The following is a 24212-nucleotide window of genomic DNA, read 5'->3' as shown; positions in this document are numbered from 1 at the left end:
TTTGAACATTTCATGATAATTTTATCTTATCATTATTTTACTTTAACAATTATTTCATGCTAAATTCTAAATAGTACAATGCACATGTTGTGGCGCTAGTTTTATACACAGACTTATTCAAATTGAATTGTGATGCGTATGTGAGATTGTCTCGTCAGGCAGCTTGCAGTGGGGTGCTTAGGGGTCATTGCGGTTTAGTCATTGATGGCTCTTCGGCTAGGCTTCATCCATGCTCCATGAATCACACTCTAACTTTGCTATCAACATTACCCAAAGTGGTTGTTCATATTATTATAATCAAGTGGTTGGCGCTTTTGCTAATATTTTTAAACTTAAAGGGAGATTAGTTTAAGAAAATACAAAAGACAGTGTTGTGTGTATTACACAAAGTTTTAAGGGGTGTTGTTGTAATTTGTTAAATAAGTTAATAGTAGTACTTTTGAAATGAACATATAATAACATGAATATATGATGGCAGCAAAGGGGCCAGCCAGTCACCACTTCTTCCTTCTGATATCTCTTTTTTGTTTTGTTTCTTTCTTTTTTATTTATAAAAATACTCTTTGTGTATAGGAATACTATTTTTTAAGATACAAACAGAAATATATTTTTAAAATATTATCTTAATAAATACATTTTTAGCATTTATTTTATTAAATTTTATCTTATTCTGTAAAAAAATGTCTTATTTATTAATGTATGTTTCAGTAAATCTTATCTTTTTTTTTTTACGTCTCAATAAATCTTATTATCTTATTTGGATACATATTTTTGTCAAAATATTTATATAAAAAATAAATTTGAAAAAAAGTTAGGTGGCTTATTGGGCTGGATGAAAGAGAGTCAGGCCCGCCACGGGCCCACGGTTTGGAAAATTCAGATCTGCGAGCGTGAAAATTATGCATACCCAACTAGCAACGCCAACGACTCTAAAGAACATTCTGGAAGGACTCCAAACCCTAACTATTCTACTATATAAGCTAACTATTGCCCCTCAGATCTCTCACTTGAATCACAGTGGTGCCTTATCGCTGTGGTTTTCATCGTCTTCCTTCTCTTATATTTCTTTTTTTTTTTTGTCTTCGCCGCACGCCGAAACAATGGCCGGAAAAGGAGAGGGTCCTGCTATCGGAATCGATCTCGGAACCACCTACTCTTGTGTCGGTGTGTGGCAACATGACCGAGTTGAAATCATCGCCAACGACCAAGGGAACAGAACGACGCCGTCTTACGTCGGCTTCACTGATACCGAGCGTCTCATCGGTGATGCGGCTAAGAACCAAGTCGCCATGAACCCCATCAACACCGTCTTCGGTAACCTCTCTTAACCCCAATTTTTTTTATCTTCTGTTTTAGTTTTTCTGTTTATGCATTTTTATTTTAGTTATCAGTTATAGGCTAAACTATTCACTTTCTCCTTATAGTTATTCCATTTTTTTGCTTAATCTGTTTTTTTAGTCCTCTAATTAGAATTTGCATTTTATTCTCTCAGTTTTGGGAAATTCTTTTTTAGTCCCTCTTGTGGTCAATAATCGTTCTAGATTGTACATCCAAACCGTTAAAAATAATTCATGAAAGACAAAATCAAGTATTTTACGAAAGCAATGTAAATTATAATATTTATAACTAAAAAGGACAAACCCTAATTTAAGACCCTAAAAACATTTTTTTAGGGTTAGTATACATGCTCGGAAGGGAACTAAAACCTAAAATTAGATAAAACTGTAAGTATCAAATGAATAGTTTAACCCTAGCAATATGTATATAATACCTCAAGTTTTCAGATCTACTGTGGTATAGAAATTTGATCAATTATAAGATTCATGGTATTGAGTTAATTTAAATATTTTTAAGAATGTTTGATTTATGTTTCAAATTGTAAGTGTTATTGTGAGTTGCAAAATGGCTTTTTCGTAAGATGCTTTGTTTTTGTTGCAGATGCCAAGAGGTTGATTGGTCGTAGATTCAGTGACTCCTCTGTTCAGAGTGATATCAAATTGTGGCCTTTTAAGGTCATTGCTGGTGCTGCTGACAAGCCAATGATCGTGGTTAACTACAAGGGTGAAGAGAAGCAATTTGCTGCAGAAGAAATCTCTTCTATGGTGCTCATCAAGATGCGTGAGATTGCTGAGGCTTACCTTGGCTCCACGGTGAAGAATGCTGTTGTCACTGTCCCTGCTTACTTCAATGATTCTCAGCGTCAAGCTACCAAGGATGCTGGAGTCATTGCTGGTCTTAATGTGATGCGAATTATCAATGAGCCTACTGCAGCTGCCATTGCTTATGGTCTTGATAAGAAGGCCACAAGTGTTGGTGAGAAGAATGTGTTGATTTTTGACCTTGGTGGTGGGACATTTGATGTTTCTTTACTAACCATTGAGGAGGGTATCTTTGAGGTGAAAGCCACAGCTGGTGACACCCATCTTGGAGGTGAGGATTTTGATAACAGAATGGTGAACCACTTTGTTCAAGAGTTTAAGAGAAAGAACAAGAAGGACATAAGTGGGAACCCCAGAGCACTTAGAAGGTTGAGGACTGCTTGTGAGAGGGCCAAGAGAACATTGTCATCCACTGCCCAGACCACCATTGAAATTGATTCTCTCTATGAGGGAATTGATTTCTACTCCACTGTTACTCGTGCCAGATTCGAGGAACTGAACATGGATCTCTTTAGGAAGTGTATGGAGCCGGTGGAGAAATGTTTGAGGGATGCTAAAATGGACAAAAGAAGTGTTGATGATGTTGTCCTTGTTGGTGGTTCTACCAGAATTCCCAAGGTTCAACAACTGCTGCAGGACTTCTTTAATGGAAAGGAGCTGTGCAAGAGCATCAATCCTGATGAAGCTGTTGCATATGGTGCTGCTGTTCAGGCTGCAATTTTAAGTGGTGAGGGCAATGAGAAGGTTCAGGATCTTCTCCTCCTTGATGTCACCCCTCTATCTCTTGGTTTGGAGACTGCTGGCGGTGTGATGACTGTCTTGATCCCTAGGAACACTACAATTCCAACCAAGAAGGAACAGGTTTTCTCAACATACTCTGACAACCAGCCTGGTGTGTTGATCCAGGTCTTTGAAGGTGAAAGAGCAAGGACTAAAGATAACAATTTGTTGGGCAAATTTGAACTTTCTGGCATTCCTCCTGCCCCCAGGGGTGTTCCTCAGATTACTGTGTGCTTTGACATTGATGCCAATGGTATTTTGAACGTCTCTGCCGAAGATAAGACCACTGGCCAGAAAAATAAGATCACTATCACCAATGACAAGGGTAGACTGTCAAAGGAAGATATCGAGAAGATGGTTCAAGAGGCTGAGAAGTACAAATCTGAGGATGAAGAGCACAAAAAGAAGGTTGAGGCCAAGAATGCTTTGGAAAACTATGCATACAACATGAGGAACACTGTGAAGGATGACAAAATTGGTGAGAAACTTGATCCTACTGACAAGAAGAAGATTGAGGACGCAATTGAGCAAGCTATCCAGTGGCTAGACAGCAACCAGCTCGCAGAAGCAGATGAATTTGAGGACAAAATGAAGGAATTGGAAAGCATCTGCAATCCTATCATTGCCAAGATGTACCAAGGTGGTGCTGGTCCTGACATGGGTGGTGCTGGTGCTGGGGCAGCCGAGGATGATTATGCTGCTCCTTCTGGTGGAAGTGGTGCTGGCCCCAAGATTGAGGAAGTGGACTAAATGTGTAGTTGCTTTCATCCATTTATCTGTTTAAAACTTATTTGATGCTTTTTTATTGAATTTTAACTTTTATGATTTTTGTTGGATGGGATACTAATTGTTTTGCCCGTGTGATATGAACGTTGCTTTACGCATTATGTCATTTGCTTTATTTCATTAGATGAGAATACTCATTGTTTTACACTTTGTTCGTAGGAATTATTCTGTCTTGATATTTTAAATGGCATGATCATCTATTTTGCCAGGTGTGTATGTTTTATTTTGGCAAGTTGGGTTGGGTAGGAAAGTGGAAAAACATGCACATTTCAAACATTTCAGAAATAGGTAATATTTCAAACGAATCAGTTTTGGTATTAATGAAAATTTAATTAGATTTCAAACATTTTAAATTATTTTTATATTTTATATTTTGATTTTGAAAATTTATTTGCTTTAAAATTAAATTGTTAATAATCAAACGAATCAGTTTTGGTCAACTCTGTTTTTTTGGGTAGCACATTATATGCTAACAAAGGCAAAACAAAGAAAAAACACACCCTAAGTGGCAATCTCATGGCATTCGTCAAGAGAAGCCTACAAAAATCTGGAGGATTAACCCCATCATGAACGAAACCCCGGAGTTAACTACAAAGAGGGGAAACGAGAGTAAAAATTGAGATGATTTTGGAAGTTGTTTCTTGTTTTTGTAGACTTGACACAAAACCCAACTCTAATTCAAAGTTAATTGGACTCATTATCATTTGCAAAACCAAAAGGTTATTAGTCTAAAAAAAGTATAAATTATCTCGTCTCTAATCTCATTTTTTTTTTTGAAAGGCCACCTCTAATTTATTCACTCCAATCTACGCTCGAGTGTTAGAGGAGTCTTTGAACACTTTCTTTTTTGAAACTGTCATTAAAAGTCTCGGTTCATTTTATAGAATTCAGCAATTGATGGACTATCACACTATCTTGCGATTGTGAAGTATTTGATCATTTTCGTCTGGGTTTGTGTTGAATAGGTTTTGACTTGTGATTTCAATCGCGTTTATTTCATCTGATCATGTGTCATCGAGTCTCATCGAAATTGTTTTGCGTCCAGTCTCTCTTCAGTCTTCCCTACACGAGGTCTTAGTCTAAGACTGCCTCAAGAAAAAACAAACGGAAATGATATATGTTCATCTATTAGTCTACTACACGTTAGCTGTCGAGATAACACAGGAATTGAGTAATAAAGGCATTTTTGTACAGCCTCCAGTATTATTCTGTGGGTTAAGGTATTTTAATGGGTGTTGATTTAGTCTTTAGCCCAAGTGCATTTGCTTAAATTCCAAAATGGTGCAGTATAAAAAAAATGTACGAGAAAGTCTAACATTGACAAACCTTTTTTTTTCATGTAAGATTTTTCATTTTTTTCTCACGTAACTAACATACTTTACACATCATCATTACTTTCCTATCCTTTTACGACACATTATCTACAAACCACGTAACTTAATACAGCATACGTAACGCTTTCCCACAAGGTGACATTGCAAGGTAGTACAAGAATGAATCCCTCAACGTAGGCTTTCATATTAGAGCATAATGAGATAAAAGATAAATATAAAGACCTAAAACGAAACTCCACGGATTTGGATAAGGTCTGCCAATAATGGTGCAGGTGAGAAGCAGTTTCATAGATCCCCACATGTCTGCTAATAATAAAATCAAGATTAAGATGTAAATAACTATTGATTTCAATGGTTTGTTTTATTAACAAAACCTTTTTAATTTTAACAATTTAATGACTAAAATAAAACATTTAGTTCAACTAAATACTACACAAGTTTCAACATTTGCTACAAATCATAAAGCCTAAGAGTCTCCCAGAAAAACTTGAACTAAAATTTTAAGTTTTATCAAACGCCCAACTATTGGCTTCATTTCCTTACCTTGTTTAATGCCATGGTCAAAGGGCAATTTGCAAGTAAATTGAAATTTTAAGCAGTTAATTGAAATGGTAATTTGACATGGTGAGTTGAAAAGGAATATTTACAATTTAACCTGTCATTTTCTATTTTTTATCCAGTGAGTGTGAACCTGATAGTCTCATAACTGGTGGCAGAAGACAACCAATGACCAGACTAATCATGACATCCTATATGGGAAGGGTATACTTATTTCCTCACGGTAATAAAACTTGAAACCAAAATAAAGATGCTATTATGCACCAAGAAACTCAGAATTGGCTAAGGAGGTACATTTTAAAGGATAAAATGCAATATTAACTACTGATTAAAAAATCTACAGTTTGGATTATAATAAAACATATAAACATGTTTAACAAATTATGAAGTTGCTAAAATTTAACTGTTAATTTTCTAATCAGCAGTTATAACTACATTTTATCCTCAAAAGAACACCTCCCTCAGTTCAAAGGCAAGAAACACAAATCCTATTCCCAAAATATCGCCAAGAGATCAGACAAGTAAAAATCCAAAGCAAATCAGTATACACAAGGTCGGATTTAATAATTTCATATAAATGATCAGGGATGGATGTTAATAAATGAAGAATGATTACAGTCAAACACTAATAGATGCATGGACCCAAAAAAAAACCTTCGCAATTAGTAAGAAAAAAATGGAGATAATTGTGAGATGCACTTTTTTGTATTGTAGATTACACAGGTACAAAGTTAGTAAAACAATGATTTTCGGACCATGCTTGCAACCCCAATAATTTTAATAAGAACCTAAAACTCAAGTCAACATAAGATCATTCCCTCCAAGATGAGGGCGAAGGCAAACACGGACTTCATGCTCTTCTGATCCCACACGAAGTTTTGGCACCATGATCTCGAGCACTGATCCTGGCCCATCATAGTATGCTTCTATATTGGCATCTTCAGGAATTCGAGCGGAAAGAGGGATTTCACGAACAAACTCACCAGGTGGGCAGTGTTCCGATGATGGATCTGTAAGCTTGAATGTCCTATCATGTCTCTTGATATATGGCTTCCCAGATGTGCTCACACAAGAAACCTTAATGATACCATGAGTGAGAGTATTCCTCCAAGAAACTTTAACACTTGAAAGATCCACACACGGCAGACTTATAACAATCATGTAACCTTCTTCATCCTCATAAATAGTTTTTGCAGCAGTAACAGGGCCACGGACATTCTTCATCACCCCACTAAAGTCATTCAACCAGGGATGCTCACTTGGTTGCATGTCTATATCTGGAACCCGATCAGAAGGAGCATTAACAGACAAGTAATAGTCTTCATCATTAAGAAATAACTCCTTCCTCTTCTTGCCATTTACAGGAGATAGATCAATGGCATCACCATTGCTATGGTTAGACAGATTCAGCACAGTTCCATTAAGCAGTTTTTTAGGATGAGAATTAGGAGCACTCTTGATTGGGTGAGGCGGCCTTTCAAGCTCAAAGTCGGTGTTAGGAAGGTTTCTCCACGAACTGAAATCGCTTGCTTCAGGAGGGATTGTGAAATTCAAGTCTCGGCCAGTGAGTTCCATCCACCTCTTCTGCTCATCCTTATCGAGACCCATTAGATTGGGTGACGGAACAACCTCAATGCCATGCACACATTGGGGATTTGACAGTCCTCTATAGTGCTTCCGCTGCATCCTGTGGGATCGAACAAAGCCCTTCTCAGCACTAAACGGAAACGGGCGCTCCCCTTGGCGAGAGTGCCCGTTCATGTAACTCCTGAGCTGCATCTTGCCCAATGCATTCTCCGGCCTCCCCTTGAAAACCCACATGTACATGTTCTCCATGTCATGCTGAACCATGAAAACATCAAGGTTGAGATCGGTCTTGTCAAACCCCGAAAAACCAGTGCTGTCCCTGATAACCTTGGCCTTAGATTTCTCATGCAACACGGGCTTGAAGTAAAACCGGAAGAAAAACCAAGCGCCCCAAATGCTATCAACGCGCTTGGTGCATTTCCTTCCAGCTTTGGGAATGTTGAGAAAAGTCTCAGTCTCATAGCCTTGAGTACCAAGACCAACATCCAAAATATCACAAGGATCAGAATTCCATGGCTGTGGAGGAGGGCTGCGCTCTGCTGAAAGGGGCAAATTGATATCGGGGGGACGCGAAAGTATGATCTGTGTGTTCATCTCCAAATCCAGTTCCTCATGTGAAGAAGCACTAGAATCCATGGACAAGAGCGTGGATGGGTGGTGATTCTCCATTGACAAACAAGTGAGAAGAGAAGAATCACCCATTATTTTAGCTCATCTCCTTCATGACTTGTATTGCTGTTGCCATCCCACAAACAATTCAACAAAACAACCTCATACACACCTTCATCACATCAATTTCCCCACTATCAAAACCCTAGATTTATAAAATCAAATCACACCACATAATCCTCACACACCACCAGAACAAGAAACGAAAATTCAAACTTCTCTAGAAAAAAATGTTTTTTCTTTTGGGAAAAAAAAAAGAGAGAGACTTGAACGATTTGAAAAATGCTACAGAAAAATTATATCTAACCCTAACCAAGGGATCTCCATAAATCTTCAAAATGAAAAAAGAAAAGAAAAGAAAAGAGAGAGTATATATTATCACACCATGATACTCAAAAATTAAAAAAAAATAAAAATTGACGGTCAGAAAAGGAGAGAGCGAAAACGAAAATGAAGGGGGATTTTCAATAAGTACCTTTGAGAAAAAGCATCAGAAAACGGAGAAGAAGAAGAAGCTGGAGAGGCGATGGTGCCCATAACATATATTAATCTATGAAACCTTTCCTTTCTCCTTTTTTGACCGAAACAAAATAAATAAAACCCCTGATTGTTGTTGTTGTTGTGAGGTTCGACCCGTTAAAAGAAACACAACACGGAAGAGGATAGAGTAAGAGAGGAGAAGCAGAACCGTGAGGAACCGTCTCACTATAGCGACAGCTTACGCGGCTCCAACATATTCAACCGGGTCGGTTAAGGTTTCACCCGAAATCAATCACTTATCCTTTTTTTTTTTTTAAACATTAACCATTCATTTATCGTTTCCCACTATTCTAACTACCCAATGTTTACTTTAGATTTATTTTTAATACAAGTTCCATTTTTTTTTACTTTTTTTCTTAAGAAATAATCGTTTTAATTTTAAAAATTAGAAATTGAAAATTTAAAAGAAACATGCCCAATTGATTAAAAAAATTAGTAAAAAAATATGTAACTTGGGTTTAGAGAGAGAAAAAGTTGAAAAGAATTAATTAAAATGTGTTTTTTACGTTCGAAATTGGAATTTAAAATTAAAATTATACAATATAATTATAATGTTAAAAACTTAAAGTAAATTAAAATCATAAAGTTAAATTTCATGAAATTGTAACATAACCTAACTAATATATTCTAATTCTTATTTTTTTATTCTTTAAATTTCAATTTTTAAATCATTTCTAGCCTTAGTCTCATTAGTTATTTTTCTTATTTTTTTTTTAATCAAGAAATGAATTAATTCAAAAAAAACGATAAACACAAGGCGATCGCAACCGATCCAGCCCCAACAAGCCAAGAAAACAAAAAGACCAAGGAATTGGTTCTAAACTAAACCAAAACCTCAAAAAAGAACCTATGTCATCAACTCAGCAATATACCTCCTATACCTCTTTCTATCCCACACTCTATAGATTATCGTATTGATAATCGAATCCTCAACTTTCCTGTTATTTACATTTCCACCAAAAACCCTATGGTTTCTATAAGCCCAAATATGATATATTGTTTCAGTAAAAGCACATTTGAGTAACATAGCACGCCATCCCTTTCCTTTACACTTCCTAGTAATCCAATTCAATTCTTCTGACCAAGTACTTGGCATATGAATTATCTGCAACCAATTAAGAACCGCAGTCCAAATAGTCTTCAACTCAATACAACCAAAAAAGAGATGTTCATGGGATTCCATAGAGGAACAAAAAGCACAGTTAGCATCAACATTCAAACCAAATTTTATCAGGCGATCTTTGCTAGCAAGCCTGAAGTGACACGCCTGCCACAAACAAAAAAGAGCCCGCGGTCTGGCCAGATTGTTGCACATTAGAGTCCTCCAACTCATTTTCTCACTTTCCTCAAACAGAGCCAAATAAATTTTTTTCATTTTAAAAACATCCTGCATTCTGGACTGGTATTGCAGCAACAGGGGCCTCAACTTCATCATGCTGCTCATAATCCAAGAGTGACTCTTCTTCAAAACCATACTCCAAATTGATTGACCTCGAATATAGTACGTGTGCAACCATTTAATCCAAAGATTATCAGATTTATTACAGACATTCCAAAGTAATTTCAGGATACTGATTTTATTCCATATAGCTAAGTTGATGATGTTCAAACCACCATTAATCTTCGGACTGCAGACTTTTTCCCAAGCAATTGGAGACTTCCTAGAAATGTTGCTATTACCTATCCACAGAAAACTCCTACAAATAGCATTTATTCTCATGATCACAAATTTTGGCAGGGGCAGACATTGCATCCAAAAATTGATTGTAGCAAAGATGACACTTTGAATAAGTTGCACTCTACCAGCATAAGAGAGAAGACCAGCACTCCAATGAGTAATCCGACCAACAATTTTATCTATGAGAACTTGATAATGCTTTATGTTGAGTTTTTTGCTGGATAAAGGAATACCAAGATACCTAAAGAGCATTTTTCCTTCTTTAAAACCAGAAATCAACAATAATTGCTCTTTGACATTAATATCAACAGATCCGCAGTATATGTTGCACTTTGAAGGATTCACATGAAGGCCCATAGAACGGAGGAAAGTGTTGAACTTGTCAAGCATAATCTGCACTGAACCGATATCACCCCTGGAAAAAAGGAGAAGGTCATCCGCAAAACACAAATTAGTTATCTTCATCTTCTCACATTTAGAATGATAATTAAAGTTAGGAATTTTATCCAGTTGGCTTAGAATTCTGTTGAGATACTCCATAACCAGGATGAACAGCAAGGGGGAGATAGGATCCCCTTGTCTAATTCCTCTCCTAGCCTCTAATCTTCTAGTGAACCTGCCATTGATATTAAAGACATAGGTGACAGATCTGACTGCGATCATGATCCACTTGATAAACTGATCAGGAAAACCAAGCTCTCTCAAGATATGCTCCAAAGCATCCCAATGCACCGTATCATACGCCTTTTGAATATCAATCTGCAACATACATTTAGGAGTACCATGTTTCCTCTCATAGCCCCTAAGAAGCTCAAAAGCCAGCAGAACATGATCATGAAGTTGCTGACCTGGAACAAAGGCAGCTTGATTCTTTCCCACTAAAGTGTCAATAACTTTACTCAATCTATTAGTTAACACTTTAGAAATAATCTTGTAAACAGTAGAACAACAAGAAATAGGCCTAAAATCTTTAATCATCTTAGCTTCCTTATGCTTGGGAATAAGAGCCACCACAGAACTATTGAAACCTTTATGAAGCCTATTACGAAGGAAAAAGTCTAGGATAGCTTCTCTCACATCACTACCAACTATGCTCCAAGCATCTTTGAAAAAACCCACACCATAGCCATCAATTCCTGGAGTTTTATTCACATCCATACCTTTAATAGCTGTATCAATCTCAGCATTCGAAACAGGGCCAATGAGCATATCTCTTTGAAATTGATTTAGAGTATTGCCATTCCTAATGGCAGGAATGTTCAGACCAGCCAGATTGCTCTCACTAGAACCCAAAAGAGCACTGTAGAACTTTAAAACTTCTTCCTCGATATCCTCATGAGAAGTTATGCAGCTCCCATCCTCTTTGATCAGAGATCTGATAGCATTATGCTTATATCTACCTTTGATAGTAGCATGAAAGTAGTTGTTATTACCATCCCCCTGACGAATCCAATTAATCTTAGCCTTTTGTCTCAAATCACTGTCCTCCAACTCATTGAGTTGAAGAAGCTCAGAAGTCCTGTCCTTTACCCTGTTAATGTTATCCACATTGAATCTATCTCTGCATAGATCTTCATGAGCTTGCTGCAAGTTTCTTCTAGCTTCATCAATTTTCTCCCTTAGGCCATTTAGAGGACTGCTGAGGTTTTTCAGAACAGATTGAAGTCTACTGAGCTTAGTCCAAAGTTTATACATAGGATTACCATGTACACCCAAGTTCCAATTCTTCTTAACTTCATCATGGAAACCATTCAACCTAGCCAGACTGTTTCTGTACTTAAATCTACCCCTGAGCCTGCTACTTTGATCTTTACAACTGAGAAACATAAGGGCATGGTCTGAAATACTAGGAGCCAAAATTTTTAAAGTGGAATCAATATGCATTTGCATCCAATTGAGATTACCCAAAAATCTGTCAATCCTAGAGTATATGGTATTATCAGCTTGTTTGTTGGTCCAAGTAAAGAAATCTCCACAAGTATCCATTTCATACAAACCAACTCTAGACATCATCTCTCTCAAATCAACATATTCAGACTCAGTTACATCTCTGCCACCAATTCTATCTTCAGCCTTTAGAACATTGTTGAAATCGCCCAAAAGACACCAAGGATCAGCCTGCTGAACTCTGAGATCTTCGATATCTTTCCAAAGCTTCCTTCTATCATCTAAGTGATTAAGAGCATAAATAGCCGTGCACCAATGCAAGAAATCACCATTGGGATTATAGACACCACAGTGAATCAGCTGAGAAGTACTACAAATGTGCTTGATCATAACTTTGCTATCATCCCAAATAAACCAGATTCTCCCATTTTCATGCTTATCATAGTTATCCAAATACTTCATATTCAGATTGAGTTTATTTCTAACAGTAAGAGCTTTATTCTTTCTTACTCGAGTTTCAAGAAGAACAATAGTAGTGGGGTTGAGACTCTTGAGACGGGAACTGATCTCTATCGTCTTACCAACCTTATTTAGTCCCCTAATGTTCCAAGAAATCATCATGGCACTTTCTCCTGCACCACTAGAGAGTCATTCACAACTCCTAGTAGGCCAAATCCATTAGAGCAATTCAATTCAGAGGTACCTGTATCAGTAATTATCTTCTTTCCAGCTTTCTGCATTGTACCTGTATCAGTAACTGTCTTTTTTCCTGCCTTCTGTACTGTAGTCCACTCTGAAACCAGGTCCTCAGTATTAGTAGTGTTGATCATCTGTGTCTCCTTATTGCTAGGCCCCCCTTCCTCTTGCTCATTACTTTTCAGAATAGGTTTTGGTACCCAAACTTTCTCTTTTCTGACTTTAGGTTTTTCACACACATGTCCAAACTTTTTACACTTTCCACAGTACTTTGGTTTCCATTCATACTCCACAGCTTGAATTAACTCATGCCCTTCATTATCAGCAATAGTGACTTCCTTTGGCATTTCTTGGGTGATATCAATCTCCACTAACATTCTAGCATAAGAGATTCTCAGCCTTTGAGCTGTGCATTCATCTGTAACTATCGGTTTTCCCAGTATACTACCAATTTTCCCCATGGTTTTCGCACCCCAAAGGTATAAAGGTAATTGAGGAAGCTTAATCCAGATAGGGATTGTTCTCAGCATGTCTCTCTTGAGATTAAACTCAGGGGACCAATCTCTAAGGAGCATAGTCATGTTCATAATTGTGTAAGGACCCTTCGATAAAATTTCATCCTTGTCCTGGGAAGAATGGAAACGCATAATGAAGTATCCTTCATCATTATAGAACAGATCTGGCAATTTCACAAAACTCCAATTCTTTTCCATGAATTGCTTAACAGAATTCATACTAAGATCTCTCCCTATGACATACATAATCAAAGCAGATTCCCAATATTTAAGCTCACCAATGATGTCTTCAGGTTCAATTTCAGCAATCGACTTTCCTTCCACAATCTTTGGAGCAAAAAACTCAAGAGCCATCCCATTCTCAGGCTTACGATTTCCACTAATTACATCAGTCCATAGCTTTCTTGGTACCTTATTTTCGTTCGTCTCCTCTTTAGGTTTCTCTGGTACATTGCAGTTCGGTAGGTTAGTTGAAGGAATTGGGGTTTCTTCAGATTCATCATCCTCAGAGCTCACATAGTCTTCAACAGTAACTTCATGACTAGCATTGCTAGGTTCCGGGTTCAATTTCGGTGGTGATTTTTGAGTAGTTGTTGACGGTGGCACCGGAATTTTAGCCGGCCGCCCTCGCCCTCGTCCTCGCCCTCGCCCTCGTCCTCGCCCTCCCCAATATTTTTCTTATTATTATCATTCTCTTTGTTATTACTACCAATTACTACTATTACTCATCAAAATTTAGTATGACGAATTATTATTATTATTATTATGTTGATTATAATCCTTTCACTTTCTGCCATCATCATTATTATAACGTGACCATTGATTATCATTGTTTGTTATCTCTTTTATTTCATCATCATTATCATCACTCTTTATCTTATTATTGTCAACATCATTATCATCCTCTACTACCCAATTCTAATTCTAGATGAGTATTTTTACATAGTTTTAAATTGCGATCCACATTTGCAACTGTGGCCGTAATATAAAGGTTTTTAACTTATTGCAGTCGCAATTTTGACTACACCAACAACAAGTGTTCGCAACATAAGGTTTATTTTTACTCAATGCAACTATAATAACTACTTAAAATTGTGTCCCTTTATTTATTGTTTTTGGAGATGATCATGTTGTTTTACAAAGGTTCTATGTGTGTTAAGATAGGGAGAAAGTTTTTGTTGTGTCTTGGGGATCCTTGTAGAGTGAGGGTTGAGATTCTTGCCTAACTGACTGATGCAGATATTGGGTGTAGTAGGTGATTGTAAATAATCTGAGATTATCTTCTTTAGTAAGTTATCGCTGAAACTGAATGTGTCCTTATAGGTCGATTAAGGTCTTGTGCATCATGATCACAAAGGCTCATAACTATAAGTAGAGTAGCTTGAGGAACCAAGTATACCAATTAAGATCCTGCTATTTCGTAGCTAAATTTGACATAATCATACTCATAACTATCCTTAACTAGACACATAATATTAAATTAGAATTATAATTTTTTATTCAAATTCTTTATACAACTCAAACACATATAACAATTATGATTCAAAACCAATTTTATTCTAGCAATTAGAATTATAATTATAATTTCCAATTCCAATTTCATGAGCCAAACAAATCCAAAGGGTATGATTATAAAAATAACAAATACTCGAGATAAAAATAATTAATATGAATTTTTTTTTTAAAAATTAAACACAAAATTGAGAAGAGAAAAATTGTTACCTAAAAGGAAAAAAATATAATTTTTTAAAAATATAAAAATTTGTTAAAAAATGGCCATCTGTTACATAAAGAAAGATTGCAATAAAAATTATTTTTACCCATAGGTTCTAAATTTATAATATAATTTTTTTGTCCAAATATTATAAGATTTTTAATATTCATATACTATATTTAATTATGAAGTTGTTGAAATTTAGATTGGTATTTTTTTCTTTCTTTTAGGGAAGCACCTTTTTTTAATCTCTATGGAGAAGTTTATAAAAAAATGTTCCTATAAAATAAAATAAATCAAACACACATTTATTTTATTAAAATTTTAATTAGTAATTTTAATTTTACACTTTAAGCCTAAAATTACATCTTTCATTTCAAAACATGAACACTTTTTTTTGTTAATTAAGTTTTTAGTCTCAACTTTTTTATATTATAAATTTTGGTCCCTCAAAATATTTTTGGCAACTTTTAGTCTTTCATTAATTTATTATCATCATTTTTAGTTCTTCTAAAACTTTTTGTCTATTTTTAACCTCTTATTTATTTTTATTGTTCAAAAATAGTCCCAAATATAAAATAAACAAGGAACTAAAAATTGAGGACCTAAACACTTAATTATTATTTTTTACATAAAGGACTAGGCCCCCAAAACAGTAACATTCTAATGGCTAGCATGATGAAATTAAATCCTTAAATTGCCGCTAAAAAATTAACACACGTTAATTGCTAAGTTGCTCCACTTAGTCCTTTTCCTAAATTATTGAAGACACCTGCATACGAGTCTGTCGGTTATTTGTTGAGATAATGGACTTTTATTTACGATTGATTTATGAAGTTAGTCTTTCTTTGACATATTGTGACTTGTGTTTATGTGGATCCTATTTTTTTTCTTTTCTAGCAGAGTCTTCAAAACCACTCGAAAGGTTGGGGAATCCCTCTTTGGATTCATCTACGTTTATTTATAAGAGTCATTACGTTTTTTTTTTTGGACTAGAGAGTCATTAGTCACTACTTTTATTTTATTCAAAAAGAAAAATCATAATATTCTCTTGCTTATGATTGATCGGTTTTGAAACATAAACTAAGATATTCAAAACTAACTTACAAATTGGAATGGCATAACCTTCCTACTTCCAATGTAAGAACTAATCTATTGGACTCTTATGCTAAAGAAAATAAAACATCAATTTTGAGAATACTACCACGCTATCACCAAGCCCAAGCTTTCAAAACCTCAAAATTCCCTAGAATTTTTTTATAAAAATTATTAGGGTTTTTATTTTCAATATGATTTCTCAGTGTTCCAATAATCTTCCGCCAGATCTGCCTCTGAATTGTTAGTGAACTATTGTCATCTGTTTTTTTATTGTTCACCAATCTATTGATATCTTCAGTCTTCATATGATCTGAAAGGTTGAGTAGTTGAGTTAAGTAGAAGCCAAACTCTCTTATGTCCTTTCGTCATACTGAAAGGTCAAAGGTGTTTTTTTTCTAGCCCCCTAATCATATGCACTTGATCTTGCTTGAAACTTTTATTTTTTGGGGACCAAGTCTTTATACAATATTTTGTTGCCTATAAGCCCAATCTGGGTGTATGGCTTTGTTGGGCTAAAATTTGAGCCTTGTATTTGGGTGTTACTTGGTGTGCCCAGCATTTTTGCTGGGGCACCTAGCACCCGTGGTGAAATGGTAAAATTGTCCTTCACCCTAATATTATAAAAACTCCTAATTTTTTGTCCGTACAGCACGATTCCTTCTCCTCCTACACCGCCTCTTCCTCTATCATCTTCCTCTGTCATCTTCCTCTTCCGCTTCCTTAGTTGGTGCTTGTTCCTCTTCGTCTACGTCAGTAGTCTATTGATGAGAAGGGGCAAGGGACAGCTTGAATCCAATTCCTACGGTGATGAATAAAAGTGCAATTAAAATTCCTGGGAAGTTATACATTTGTGTATTGATAAACCATGAACCAGAATAGATCCCGCGCTGTTGTTCTTATTCTTCCTCTCCAACAAAAAATTACATTTTCCTGGAAAAACCCCATAGGGATCATCAATCCGTATGATTTTTTTTTTAATAATTTTCTTTCAATTTTTCTTCTTCTAAATTTGTTTTTTTTTTGCAATTTTTGATTTATCAATTATTATTTAAATTGTTTCGTAGTGTAATGTTGTTTTGTAATGTTAATGAAATTTTATAATGTTTTCTGATTTATATGTTAAGTATTGATTTTATTTATAAAAAATATATTAGTTATTAGCAAAATTAGATTAGATTACTAAAATTAAGATTAGATTAAGATTAGATTGGTGAAATAATTAATTTTCAATATTGTTATATTATATTGTCTCACTTTTTAAAAAAATCGAAACAAATATTTAAAAGATGTTGAATTTTTTACTTGTGAAAAAATACTGAAATCATAATTAAAAATAATTTAAATTTTTTAGTTACAATAAATATTTAAACTAAAATTTTTAATAATTAAATTTTTTTATAAAAATATTGAAACATAAATTTTAATTGTACAATAAATCTGTTAGTTATAAAAATTATGAAACCAAAATTTAAAATTTAAAATATGATAAGATTTTTAGTTTAAGATAATGATTGAAATCAAATTTAAAAAATATATTTGATTTACTAGTTATAAAAAATATTGAAACCAAAATTTAAAATATGATAAGATTATTAGTTTAAGATAATGATTGAAATCAATTTTAAAAATATATTTGATTTAGTAGTTATAAAAAATATTGAAACCAAAATTTAAAATTTAAAATATGATAAGCTTGTTAGTTTAAGATAATGATTGAAATCAAATTTAAAAATATATTAAATTTGTTAGTTATAAGAAATATGGAAACCAAAATTTAAAATATAATAAGATTGTTAGTTTAAGGTAATGATTGAAATTAAATTAAAAAATATATTTAATTTTTTAGTTATAAAAAATATCGAAACCAAAATTTAAAATTTAAGATAGGATAAGATTGTTAGTTTAAAATAATGATTGAAATAAAATTTAAAAATATATTAAATTTGGTAGTTATAAAAAATATTGAAACCAAAATTTAAGATTTAAAATTTATTTATTAATCCATATGTTTTAATTTTTTTAAATTATTTTTTTAGAAATATTTTAAAAATTATATTTTTAGAAATTTTTTATTCTTTTAATTTATTTATAAAATTTTATAATTAAGAAAATTTGATATTTAATTGAATGATGTATTTAGATGTTTATTATAATAATTAAAAATTAAATAAATGTGATATTTGATTGAATGATGTATTTATATGTTTTTTTATAGCAATTGATAATTAAATAAATTTAATATTTTTTTACATCTGTAAATACTTATTAAACCTATCATTTTTATTTATAATTTATATATGTAAACAAATTAATTATTATATAAAAAATAATCATCACACAATTTATTATGTAAATTTACATATACATTAAATATAAATTAAAATTTTTTAGTGTTATATATAACGACACTATTTGTTTATAATATAATGTGTCTATTAGCTCAGTTGATTTGAATGTTCTATTAATAATGCATGTGACACACAGATTGTTGAGCCGTATGTGCATACCATTTTGTTTTCTTACCTTTCCTTCTTCGACGATAAAAATCGATAAAAAAAAAACCGATCAAAAATACGCTTCCAAACTACCCTTGTCGAAAGCAAATTCCTCTAAATGACAAAAATTTTACAATCTTGCTATTATTTATAACCGAAAATACCATAAAGATATTTTCGGCATTTTAAAAAATTGCTGGATGACCCAACAAAAATGCTGGGTGTCCCAAACAATTCCCGCAATAGTTCTGTTGCCTTCGAACTGGCTTTTGGGCATGTGTATGAATCTTTTCTTTAACCATTTTTTTTAAATATATATATATATATATATATTCTACTAGAATACTAGAGATTTTATAATATGGAGTGTCAAATTTCATTTGAAAAGCTCCTAAAAAATAAAATCTGTGCGCCATTTTAAAAAAATAAAACCATGTTTTATATTTAAATGGAGGGCTCGGAAAGTTTTTAAACCAACTTTTAAGTTACTAATCTATGATTAAAACATGTATCTTCTATAAGCTTACAACTCCTGTTTAATTTAAAACACCTACGGTTTATTATTTTCTTAGAGATTCGTTAAAAAAATCCAATCCAAAAATGCATAAATTTTAAAAAATAAAACGACACATCATATTCATAATATCGTTGTATACTATCCTTGTTATTTGTTAATGCAAAATGCAGTGAATTTCAAGGTAAAAAACTATTATCTTTATTTTTATATATAAGAATTATAATAAGAAAAGGCATTAATTTATTTTATAAGACCCATTCACTTCTTAAAATACTTCTTACTAAATAAAGAGAGAGAGAGCGAAATAGTGTATTGATAAACATTTATAAGAGAGATTTAATGAAAATTATATTTTTGAAAAATATATAAATTTGGGACAAATTTAGTGTTATCAATTAAATTAATTAATTTATTTAATTTTAATGAATTAGGCAATTGAATCTTATAAATAAGAATTAAAGTAGTAGTTATTTTATATCATGCAATGATTACAAAATAATACTAAATATACAGTAAATACTAATATATCTTAATAAGGTTCATTATTAGGATTTCAAAATAAATGAGACTTGTCTTTATATATTAAAGAGGTGTGTGTATATGAAAATGATTAGAAAATAAACAATTGAAAATTTTAGTTGATTTCAACTCTTTTATTTTGGTGTTCAGAAGTTGATTTTACTGGATTCATACTCGTTTATTTTTTCACTTATTTTTTTAGTGTATATATATATATATATATATATATATATATATATATATATATATGTATATATATAAAAGATGAGTTTGATAGTTAAGGAAAAAATGAAGAGAAAAAAGGTCGCAGTTCGATTTCTTTTTCCTCTGTAAACTTAACTTTCTAACAAATTGAGATTTTTTGATGAAAAACAATGACTCTATTTCCAATGGATCAAGTACCAACCAAAGTAATTTGAATGGTTAATATATTAACTAACAAAATTAACTTTAATGTTTAATGTTTTTAATTCGTTAATACTGGGGCTATTTTAGTCTAATAAAGGTAATTTCAAAGATTATTCTAATATTTTGTGTGTATAATGACGATGACGAGGATCGAGCCTAAGTTTATATTCATTTTTACCATCGGTAATTGCACATGAGCCTATTAATTTAGTAATATTGACAAAAGAGTCTTGGGCCAAATAATAGTTCGACTTCTTTTTTTTTTTTGGAAAAGGCTAAATCAAATATTATAAAACCAAAGCACCACTTAAGCACAAGTTGTGCCTAAGAGAAAGAAAGAAATTAAAGTTATACAAAAGCTGCAAGTCCGAACACGACATAAAGCAGCACAGAAGCTTATAAACAATAACTACACCAAACATAACCTAATTATATACTCAATAATCCGAACGTATATCACAGCTAGCTATCCCGAAATGTCTAAGTCACAAACCAAGCACTTGCCCAACAACCTGATAAAGAAGTATTATTGCATCATATATAACTGAAATCCCGAGCCTGACTAGAGTTCGACTTAATTTTAGGTTTAATTGTTTAGATGTTTAATTACTAGTGGCTTAAAAGATCATAGCACCAATAATATTCTATGACGAATCATTGTAAATTAAACATCTTAATATTAATAAATAACTGGAATTGGATCCTTAATGGTAATGATGACTCATGAGTGACGACGGATGAGTTACCAACTTACCATATTCAATATTGTTGGGTTAATTTCTGTAAGCTTTTCAATTCGGAATGACCCACCGGCCACCAGTGTTGCATTTATTCGTCCAGAAAAAGAATGTTAATTAAGTTTCCACTGCATTTACTAATCAAACACTTTATTTATTATAATTCATATAACGTTATTGCTCCCTAATTACATGTTTTAATCGTGTCCAACTTTAATTTTCTTCTTGGATTTATGCGTCTGATTTGCAGAACCCTCTCTCAGTTTTAATCGGGTGTGCATGCCCAAATAAAATGGAAATTAATAATAATTTAATGCTGAATATAAATTAATATAATGTTGCGTTAAGTTGGAGTAGAAATTGACTTAAATTCTTTAAACAAGGTCTTAACTTAAGTTTATGAATGAAAAAAATTGCAAATATTAATATCTTATAAATAAAATAATGCTATAATACCATATCCAAATATTGTCCATTGCTATTGCTCTTCTATTAATAGTGTATGGTTTAGATGTGCAAAATTATAGTAAAACTTTATCTTGTTGTATTTAATTCATTTATAACTTAAATATTTATTATTATTTTAAAGATTATTAGTTTAATATTTAATAAATATCTTTTACTAAGATATAAAATAAAAATTTAAATAAAAATATAATTTTCTGTTCGTGATCTATTACATAAAATTTCATAAGCAAGTATTAAAAAATTTAAAACATTTTATAAGTGTTCTTATAATATTAATATTCGCACTGAACATAAAAATAAATAATAATAGAGACTAGCGTGAAATCCCATCTTTAAATTAACTGGCAAAGTCGTTTCTTTTGAAATGTTCTTCACAGGTGCCCACACACACAAAAAAGTATTAACAATTTAACTCTATAAATAATGCATACGTGACCTATATTTGTATAAAAATTATATTGTTACTAAACATTTTTTTATGAGATGAATCTAAATTATTCACAAATAATATAGTTCATCTATATTGATATTTTTGGTATTTAATTACATATATATACGCCGCAGTTTTTGGCATAAACAAAAGAGAAAACAAAGTTGAAATATATATAGAGGTTTTTCAAGCGAGGTAATGACTTTGCAACCTATTTATATAAGAACCAATACAAGAGGGGAGGAAATTCAGAAAAATAGGTATTAGGTCGTGCAATTTAGGGATTCAAAAGCATGATAATTATACTTGACAGAAAAATAACAGTTGTATTCGTTGAACAAATTAACACCGAATTAATGTTATATATATATATATATATTATGATAAATAGTCATTTTCTTTTCTAAATAATAAATTTTCTTTTTGAAAGATAAAAATTTAAATTTTTATCTTTTAAAGTTATTAACTTATACCTATTACGATTAATAAAAGAGCTTGAGTAAGACATTTACTACTACCTAATGTTGTTAGATCCAATTTTCTTTTTTTAAAACATTTAATTATTTTTGTAGAGAACTTTTTTTGACGTGTATACACGACACTATATGTCAGTCTATGTTAATTTTATTTTGTGTATGCATCCATAAAATACTTCATACATGCAGCAGAATTTCCCAAGTTTTTGGCCAAAGATATTTACGTTTCTCTCTCTGTTGCTCCTGACAAAAAAATGTAAAGGTAAATAACTTACATATATAATGTATCATGCATGGTCCTGCTGCTTCCTTTGGACCGGGTCCACTACTAGCAGGCACCCAATGACACATGACACAGGTCACAGGTCACAGGTGGATCCCATTCACGACTCATCTTAAAATAATATTTAATACTCATGTTTTATTATAAAAATTAAATTAAAAGTAAGATTAATATAAAATTTTGAATCTAACATATAAGTTATTTAAATTATTTTAATTCAGAATTAATTTTAAATATTTTTAATGTAAAATTAAATACGTAAAAATATATTTAAAATCAAATTTACACTCAAAATCAGGAAGAAAAGGATACCGTGTTTCAATTCCAGCTGAAAAACTAATACATACACACACCGATAATAAACAACGTATGCGCCTACAGTGACATTAAAGTTTCATTTACCATTCTCAACTGCCCCTCACCGATTACTTTATTTTTCCCTCTATAAAAAACATGCTCCTTCAAACACTCATAGTAGAGTAACCAAAGGAGAGTAGTGCAATAACTCATTGTACGTTCCTAGTGTGTGGGAGACAAAGAAAGATGGCTAAGTGGTGTGTTTTGGTGTTGGTTCTTGCTCTGGCTCTGGCCACAAGTGCCAGAAATGTTCCCAATCCCAAGGATGCTGGTCTCAAGGACCAGAAGAACTTCATCAGCTATGGTGGAGTTGGTGCTTATTCGGGGATTGGTAGCAATGGGCTACCTTTTGGAGGAGTTGGTGCCGGAATAGGTGGTGGTTTTGGCGGTGGACTTGGTGGCGGTCTCGGTGGCCTCGGCGGCACTACCGGTGGAATCGGAGGGTTCGGTGGTACAGGTGGCGGTGTAGGTGGTGGTGGCGTTGGAACCGGCGTTGGTGGTGGCAGCGGTGTTCTTCCTTTCCCTTGAAATGATGAACATGCATGCATGCATGGATGCGTGGCTCCTAGCTTCTTCACGTCTTTCTTTTTCGTTCGGGAAATAATTGTGGTTTAATTTGTGCATGTAAGTGTCGTTAGTCGTTCAAGCTTTCTAGTGTTTCTCTCGCCTGTGGAAAGTAAAAAATAGTTATAATGTGTCATTCTGTCTTTCATTTGCTTAGGTTTTGTGTCAACCATAGCACTCATATACGTGGTTCTTTTACATACGTGGTTCTTTCATTTGGAAGTGATGCAATCAATATGAGTTACATTTACTAGCTACTTGCTTTTTTGCCCGCTCTCTCTATGCCTCCCTGTTGTTGGTTATAAGTTTCAAATTAATGTTCAAGATTATATATATGTTGTGGTAATGAATATTACTTTTAATAAAAATAAATATTTATTTCAAGAATTCTTTTAAAATGTTGATATATATATATATATATATATATATATATATATATATATATATATATATATATATATATATATATAACTACTAAATCAAAAGATGGTTAAATATAAAGATGGTTACTTTATATTTATATTATCATATTAATATTTGGTAACCTTATAGAAGGTTGTTGGATTTTTTGGACATGTACAGAATCTTTTGTATATATAAGTTTGGGTACCCTTTGTGCCTACATATATTAATACAATTATGTTACTAATTAAAAAATATAAAAAAACTAACCAATTAAAAGAATTCATCTCTATTCGTGCTGTCACTTTTTGTAACGTTTTAAGATTAATCCTTGAAAAAAATTCACATGACTTATATATTTAATTGGAGAAACAGAGCCTTTGCATAAGTTTTTTTTTCTAATGATCATGATATTAGTAAAAAAATAATTTTTATCGAAAGTAGTAACTAATGTTCTTTGTAAATCATGAGTATAATATGAATATTCAACACGATTAATTTTATATTTATCAAAATCAAAATTTTATATTATTTAATTATAAGACACAAATCACT

The 24212-nt window shown here is 32.7% G+C and overlaps 4 protein-coding genes across 6 annotated transcripts; 2 read left to right on the top strand and 2 right to left on the bottom strand.

Annotated features, from left to right (window-relative positions):
- Positions 1-988: 988 nt before the first annotated feature.
- Positions 989-3887, top strand: LOC114400757 (heat shock cognate 70 kDa protein 2-like). Its single transcript, XM_028363380.1, has 2 exons — positions 989-1314; positions 1939-3887. Exons 1-2 carry the CDS (start codon positions 1101-1103, stop codon positions 3687-3689), a joined length of 1965 nt encoding a protein of 654 aa, XP_028219181.1. The 5' UTR covers positions 989-1100; the 3' UTR covers positions 3690-3887.
- A 2275-nt stretch (positions 3888-6162) lies between these two features.
- Positions 6163-8617, bottom strand: LOC114400758. 3 transcript variants are annotated; one of them, XM_028363383.1, is made up of 2 exons: positions 8349-8617; positions 6163-8018 (listed from the first exon to the last, which is right to left on the bottom strand). In XM_028363383.1, the coding sequence occupies exon 2, from the start codon at positions 7904-7906 to the stop codon at positions 6413-6415; it is 1494 nt and encodes a 497-aa protein (XP_028219184.1). In that variant the 5' UTR covers positions 7907-8018; positions 8349-8617; the 3' UTR covers positions 6163-6412. The 3 variants fall into 3 exon arrangements, with proteins under 3 accessions (XP_028219184.1, XP_028219182.1, XP_028219185.1); XM_028363381.1 differs by having other exon boundaries at positions 6163-7985; XM_028363384.1 differs by having other exon boundaries at positions 6163-7939.
- A 3978-nt stretch (positions 8618-12595) lies between these two features.
- Positions 12596-13543, bottom strand: LOC114398856. Its single transcript, XM_028360972.1, has one exon. The coding sequence runs from the start codon at positions 13541-13543 to the stop codon at positions 12596-12598; it is 948 nt and encodes a 315-aa protein (XP_028216773.1).
- Positions 13544-22798: 9255 nt separating this feature from the next.
- On the top strand, positions 22799-23537 carry LOC114397994 (glycine-rich protein 5-like). Its single transcript, XM_028360096.1, has one exon. It carries the CDS (start codon positions 22878-22880, stop codon positions 23217-23219), a length of 342 nt encoding a protein of 113 aa, XP_028215897.1. The 5' UTR covers positions 22799-22877; the 3' UTR covers positions 23220-23537.
- Positions 23538-24212: the final 675 nt, after the last annotated feature.

The sequence above is a fragment of the Glycine soja genome, chromosome 19, assembly GCF_004193775.1.
Source record: "Glycine soja cultivar W05 chromosome 19, ASM419377v2, whole genome shotgun sequence".
Lineage (NCBI taxonomy): Eukaryota > Viridiplantae > Streptophyta > Magnoliopsida > Fabales > Fabaceae > Glycine > Glycine soja.
This window is presented reverse-complemented; position numbering and strand designations above follow the sequence as displayed.